This window comes from Coloeus monedula (assembly GCF_965178545.1).
Source record: "Coloeus monedula genome assembly, chromosome: 3".
NCBI lineage: Eukaryota > Metazoa > Chordata > Aves > Passeriformes > Corvidae > Coloeus > Coloeus monedula.
In genome coordinates this window covers 94229868-94236927 of record NC_138783.1, presented here as the reverse complement: position 1 = coordinate 94236927, position 7060 = coordinate 94229868, and the positions used below count along the sequence as shown (strand labels likewise).

The window sequence follows — 7060 nt, the reverse complement described above, 5'->3', positions numbered from 1 at the left end:
CGATAGACACCCCCTGGCCGAAGGTGAGCGGAGTACACCTGGGTCAGAGGCAAGAGGGACTCACGGCAGCAGCATATCCTCGCTCCCTGCTCTCTGTCCGCGTTTCTCCCCGCTACCGCGTTCATGGTAGTTTGGCTGCTTCTAGGGGAGGGAAGGGGCATTCTCTGTTTATTTGCCGGGGATCAGGGAAAAGAGGTAAAAAGTCCAGGAGGGGGCAGGCCCCGGGAGGGTGTGGATTAGCAGCTTCCTCTGCACCAGGGAAGGGAAAGTTCAGCCTCGGGCACAGTTTCCCTGTACGTGAGGGGGAGGGAAGCTGGTGTGTATGCCCAATTCCCAGCGTTAAGGGTGTGTTCCCACGGGGTCCACCGGCTGGCAGGACGCATAGGAGTCATCCGGAAAAGAATGCCCCCCAGCGATTCCACCCATTTATTTGTCAGGAAGCCTTTAGGTGCCTTTATATCAAATTTCAGGGGAAAATACCACTAGGGCCTTGGGTGGATAATGTGCAAGCCATGACATCTTATCTCGCAGTTTTTACTCCTCATCTTCATTTGGCCGTCGAAGTGGAAACACGCCTTTCTGCAGTAACCTTCTCCTCGTCTCCCTCGCCTCCTACCCTAACCAATTATATTTTTAATACATAATTTAACAATCACAACGGCCTCCCTTGTTTTGCCGTGGCAGGTATGGCAATTTGAGAAACTGTCAGCTGGAGAAGCGCGCGTGTGTTCCTGCACCGTCTTCCGTGCCCTCTTTGCACCCTTAGGTGCACTGGGAGAGAACAGTCTCCTCCCAAAAGCACCGGCACCAGAGTTACTAGCATCACTCAGGCTGAGCTCAAAGGGCCTAGAAGCAGCCTGAGCCTTTGGCCGTCAGAAGCGGAGAGGCACTTTCGCCTCCCCAGCAAACCTAGATTATCATGATGAGATCACTATTTCATGACGAGTCACTGGAAATGAGAAAAAAAAGTCTGATCCTAGCCCAGTGCCTAAGGCTGGTGCTTTGTACACGGTGCATACTCCTCCCGCAGAAAACTTCTGGTGGTAATAACAGTAATTGGGGGAGTTGCAGCGTGATCCCAGCCTTGGATGGCCACTAGGGTCAGGAAAATTAACACGGACCATGAAAAGAGCAGGCACGCTGCGTGTCCCTTTTTCCACCTGGTGAAAGATGATGGGGGTGGCCGTTTATACATGCGTGGGCATTTGTCTGATGGACTTGCCATTCCTATGGCTGCAATTAAAGACTGCAGCATGAATTTCTGTGTGGACCATTTTCTCCCCCCTATAAGATAACTATAATCTCACAGGACAGCCAGGGCACAAAGGTAGTCTTTTAATATTTTCAGGGGGAAAAATCATGCACCTGTAGTTACTGTATACAAAGATAACATGTTTCCGTGTACCTTCTTTAGTCGCAGGTGCTTTTAACTCCCCTAGGACTAAGTGAATAACGACTGCGTCCAGCCTCTGCCTCATGCCTGGGCCTGGGAGCAGTTTTAACACCTGGGAGAAATGTCTGAGGGGGCTCCAGAGAATTCTCCAGAACGAAGTCCCGCGGAAAAGGCGTGTTTGCGTGCCGGTCGCAGGCCTGCGGTACCGGGACGGACAGCCTGGGGCGCCTCAGCCCCCCTAAATACTGCTCGACGGTCGTCTAAGTGAGGGGCGCGCCCGGCGGGGACGCGGCAGCCCGAGGCTCCAGGGCTCCCTGCGGCGATGCCCGGCGGGGCCAGAGGGGTGGCCGGGGGGCTGTTCCGGCCCCGGGGGCGCCGTCGGGGGCCGCGGGCGGGACGCGGCCCCTCCGCCCCCCCGAGCGCGGCGCGCCCCGGTGCACGTCACCGCTCGGCGCGCGCCATATGCAAATCAGCGCCCGCCGGCGCGCCCCCATTGGCCGCCGCCAGGCGATTTAAGGCGGGCTCGGCGCGCGCCGTATGGCTGCGGCGCCGCTCGCCCGCGCGCCCGGCGGCTCCTCCTCCTCTGCCGGCCCCGTCCCGGCCCCATCCCGGCCCGTCCCGCCCGGGCCGCGGGAGGGAGACCACCGCCAGCAAATTGCTGTGCCGCCGCGCCCCGGCCGCCGGAATCGGCGCGTGTTTTGGTTGGGCTCCTTCCCCCACCCCCTCCCTCCCCCGATCCTCCTCCTGCATTTTTTTTTTTTTTTTCAGTTAACGTTGAAATACTTTTTTTTTTTTTTCGCCTCCTTTTCGCGTGGCGGTGGGTTCTCCTCTCTTCTGCTCCGTTCACCTGCGATCAGCGGATGCAAGTCACACACGCTCCCTCCCCTCCCTCCCTCTCTCTCTCCAAGTTAGCAGCAAAGAACAAAAAAAAAATAGCTCCGTTAAGGATAAGAGCGGGAGCGGAGGGGTGTGCGCGCGTCTGCCGGGGAGCGCCGGCGAGCGGAGGACACCGCCGACGGCTCCGCACACTCCTCCCGCCGCGCCAAGTGAAGCAGCAAGTTTGCCGTGCACCTGTTTGAGCAGCTCGAACCCCCGTCGCCGCCGAGCCCCGAAAGTGATTTGCGAAAGGGAGAAAGTTTTTCGCCAGCAGGGTCGCCGATCGCTCTCCTCGCAGTTTTCTTCTCCTCCTCTTTTTTTTTTTTTTTTTTTTTTTTTTTTTTTTTTTTTTTCCCTTCACACGGCGGTCGCTACCTAGATACAAACGGGTTTCGCCTCGCTCACTCACCGTCCTCCCGGACTCCTCTATGTTTGATTCATTTTTCACGTCTGGCACCGGTGGAAAATAAAAAAGCTATTTGAATGTACAGCATGATGATGGAGACGGACTTGCACTCCCCTGGCGGAGCCCAGGCCCCCACGAACCTCTCGGGGCAGACCGGAGCGGGAGGCGGCGGCGGCGGCGGCGGCGGCGGGGGAAACAAAGCGAACCAGGACCGGGTCAAGAGACCCATGAACGCCTTCATGGTGTGGTCGCGGGGCCAGCGGCGGAAGATGGCCCAGGAGAACCCCAAAATGCACAACTCGGAGATCAGCAAGCGCCTGGGAGCCGAGTGGAAAGTCATGTCGGAGGCCGAGAAGAGACCGTTCATCGACGAGGCGAAGCGGCTGCGGGCGCTGCACATGAAGGAGCACCCGGATTATAAATACCGGCCACGGCGGAAGACCAAGACCCTGCTCAAGAAGGACAAGTACTCGCTGGCCGGGGGGCTGCTGAGCGCCGGGTCGGCCGGGGGAGGCCCGGCCGGCGTCGGCGTGGGCATGGGCGTCGGCGTCAGCCCGGGCGGCGTCGGGCAGCGGCTGGAGAGCCCCGGCGGCACGGCCAGCGGCGGCTACGCGCACATGAACGGCTGGGCCAACGGCGCCTACCCGGGCTCGGTGGCGGCGGCGGCGGCGGCGGCGGCGATGATGCAGGAGGCGCAGCTCGCCTACAGCCAGCACCCGGGCAGCGGGGGGCACCCGCACCACCCGCACCCACATCACCCGCACCACCCGCACAACCCGCAGCCCATGCACCGCTACGACATGGGCGCCCTGCAGTACAGCCCCATCTCCAACTCGCAGGGCTACATGAGCGCCTCGCCCTCGGGCTACGGCGCCCTGCCCTACGGCTCCCAGCCCCACCAGAACTCGGCGGCGGCGGCGGCGGCAGCGGCAGCGGCGGCGGCCGCCTCCTCGGGTGCGCTGGGCGCCCTGGGCTCTCTGGTGAAGTCGGAGCCCAGCGTGAGCCCGCCCGTCACCTCGCACTCGCGGGCCCCGTGCCCCGGGGACCTGCGGGAGATGATCAGCATGTACTTACCGGCCGGGGAAGGCGGGGATCCGGCGGCCGCTGCCGCCCAGAGCCGGCTCCACTCCCTGCCCCAGCACTACCAGAGCGCCAGCACGGGGGTGAACGGCACCGTCCCCTTGACGCATATCTGAGCCCCCGCCGGCACCGGAGTGCTGGAGGCAGCCACGGGCGCGGCACCGGCTCGGCCGCCGTCCCCGGCCCCGGGCCGGCCCGCAGGACTGCGCGCCCCGCCGCTGCCACCGCACGCTCAGCCCCGGCCGCCTGCCCGCGCCCCGGCCCCGCGCCGCTCCTGCCCCGCTCCCAGGTTCCCCCCTCTTATTTTTGCCTCTCGCGCCCCTTCCCTCCCGCCCTCCCCCACCTCTCTTTTTTTTTTTCTTTCTTCCCTCCTTTTTGTACAGAAATGTTTTGATGTTCTTGTAATAATAATAATAAATAATAATAATAATAACGAGAGAGAAAAAAGGTAACGGTTGCTTTACTTACCTTTTTTTTTTTTAGGAGGACTAGTTTATGAAACTAGTTTTAGACTGAACTTCTGTGTTTTATCGAGACTTTTTGTACAGTATTTATCATTCACCCAAGAGACATAGAGCGTTTATTTGCAAAAGAGGAGAAAGAGAAAGAAAAAGAGAAAGGGGGGAAACGGCGGCGAAAAGAAAAAATACCAATAATAAACACACAAAGTTGTAGGTGATGCCAACTTTTATGCCGCGCGGAACCGCTACGATTTCAGTCACGGATCGCTTCTTGCGAAGGCTTTTTATTGACTAATTAACTCGAAGTTGATGAGGAAACAGTTCTCATTTATTACTCATGTACTAAGACAAATCCAAAAGAACATTTTAAAGTTTTTTGTAGATATTCCCGCGGGTTTGTTGGGTTGGGGTTGGGGTTTTTTTGGTTACTTGTTTGTTTATTTATAAAACTTTTGTTTTGTTTTGTTTTAGAAGCTCCGTATTTTTTTTTTCGGCGTTTGTAAAATTTTATTGTATCTGGATATTTTTGTTTGCTTGTTTTCTCTTTGATTTTGTTTTCTTTTTGTATTATTTCTTGTAAATGCATTGTGGAATAATTTTTATTTAGGGGTTACGAAGGAAATCAGATTGTGTATATAGTTTACTAAAAAGCCTTTCTGCTAAACGGAAACCCTAAGGATGCATTCTTTTTTTTTTTTTTTCCTTTTTTAGTTAAATAAATTTCAAAGCGGAAAAAGTCACCTGTTAGGAAAAAAAAAAAAAAAAAGCTAACTGGAGAACATAGTAGTGTTTGCCATGGTAAGCCTGGAAACACAGCAGGGAAACCTAGATTTTGGGGAGGAAGTTTTAAACAGCAGCGGCAACACAGAATGAAGTGCAGTCTGCAGTAAATGTCGATGTTACCTAACCTGTGTAAATCAGAAGGGATGAAGGTAGATTTAATTTTAATATTCGTTCCCTACTCCAAGGGAAGGCAGTTTACTGCGTTACTCTTCTAGCCGTGAACGTTCATTTTTGTGGATTTTATGGCTGGGCTTGTGGTCCGGACCTTGCCGGGGCCTTAACTTTTCCCCTGCGGGGGGGGGGGGGGGGGGGGGGGGAGATCGGGCGCTGCCTGCCCCTGCTCGCCTCGGGCCCCTGCTCGGCCGGGAGTTCCCGGCGGCCCGGGGGACACCCACCTCCCTGGGGAACGAGAAGACACCGTCCAGCGCGGCACTTCCCCTCTAATTAGCACCATGAAAGGAGAAAGCGCTTCGTTTTGCGCGTCCCGAAAAGAAAAGCGACCTCTAAACCTCATGCTCGAAAAGCAGTTCCATCCCTCCGGAGCATTCCGGGGGGCTAGAGGAGAGCAGCGAGGTCACACGTTTCTCCCCCTTCCCCACCCCCCCGCCCCCCATTTTCAGCGACTGGTGCGAAAGCTGTCGAGCAAAACGATGCGTGTCATTTCATTGCAGAATGTTGTTTAATGCTTTGAAATTTAATTTAATTTTTTTCTAGCTGTTGAGAGATACTTTTCTATATGTTAGAATTAAAAGTTTGCTGTAAACTACTGTAGCAAATGAATTTTTAAAGTAGTCATAACTGCTTAAACAAAAGGAAAAAGAATTAACTTCCAGGACTTTAATGTCAATCGCAGCAGGCTGTAGGACTGTTCATCTTTTAGCTCTGGTGAATAAGTACTGCATCCATCCAGGAGTGGGGAAGTTTAGTTAGCTAATGAGGAGCGGTTTTGGACGCTGTTACAGATTACACTTCTGTAATGCTGACATGTCAACTGACATACGTAACTCTTCAGACTCCTGTCGATAATTCACTCATACTGAACGCGAAATTTTCATGGAAGCTGTCTGTTGATTTCAACCCAAAATATCCCCCAAGCTTTTTTTTTTTCTTTTTTTTTCCTTCCCCCCCCCCCCCCCCCCCCCCCACTATTTGAGCCTTTATTAAAGTGAGGAGTGTGAAGAGTGTGCGGGTTCAGACAGTCAGCAGACGACTTTTAGAAGTGTTCAGCGACCAAAAAGAGCATACAGAAAGCAAGAAACTGTGAGAAACCTTCTGTGGCGTTGGTCGCCTCCAGCCAAATACAGTCCTAGATGAAATTTAAAATATTGTTAGCCGTACCTTTAGGTATGCAGATTAAGCTGGATACCTGTTGAACTGTTTCTTGAAACGTGTTGTCCTTCATGTGCATACGTACTCGTAAATATCTGTACACACCGGAGATAGCATCACGACCGAAGAGAAGTGTGTGTGTGTACATGTGCACATGTAGACACATACACGTCTGATGCACCCTTGTTACGTGCCTTTTTCTTTAAGGGTCATAGCTATTGAAAATCACATTTAGTGACAATGCGGAGTAGAAAAATCCCAGCGAGACGATCGTGTATCTCTGAACACGACTGACGGAAGAGGAAGATTGGAGCGGTCAAGGGAGAAAAGCAAATAAACATCTGTTCGTTTGCGTCCAAACAACAGAAGTACAATGGGGAAGCGCTTAAAAAAAAAAAAAAAAAAAAAAAAACAAGAAAAGAAAAAAAGAAATATTATATTTTTCTAAATGAGCTCCTTTTAACGAGTTTTCCCTCGTACCCTCACAATTTAGCGGCTCAATGGCATTATGCCTAGAATAATAGGAATACCTGCACTTTCAACACAAGGGGATTAAAGAGACTCAATCTCGGCTATATTCAAATAAGCTTCGAACATCCTCAGCCCGCCTTTCAAAGTAATACAATTCGCTCTGCGAACGTCGCCTCCCCCGCCCCCCCCCAAAAAAAAAACACCCAAAAAACCAACAAACCAAAACCAAATCAAAAAAAAAAAAAAAAAAAAAAGAAAAAA

General features: G+C 53.3%; 1 protein-coding gene across 1 annotated transcript; it reads left to right on the top strand.

The window, feature by feature from the left end:
* Positions 1–2752: 2752 nt before the first annotated feature.
* Positions 2753–3871, top strand: SOX1 (SRY-box transcription factor 1; the record flags this gene model as incomplete). The annotated part of the gene is made up of 1 exon (XM_082277372.1): positions 2753–3871. The coding sequence occupies one exon, from the start codon at positions 2753–2755 to the stop codon at positions 3869–3871; it is 1119 nt and encodes a 372-aa protein (XP_082133498.1).
* Between the last annotated feature and the right edge of the window lie 3189 nt (positions 3872–7060).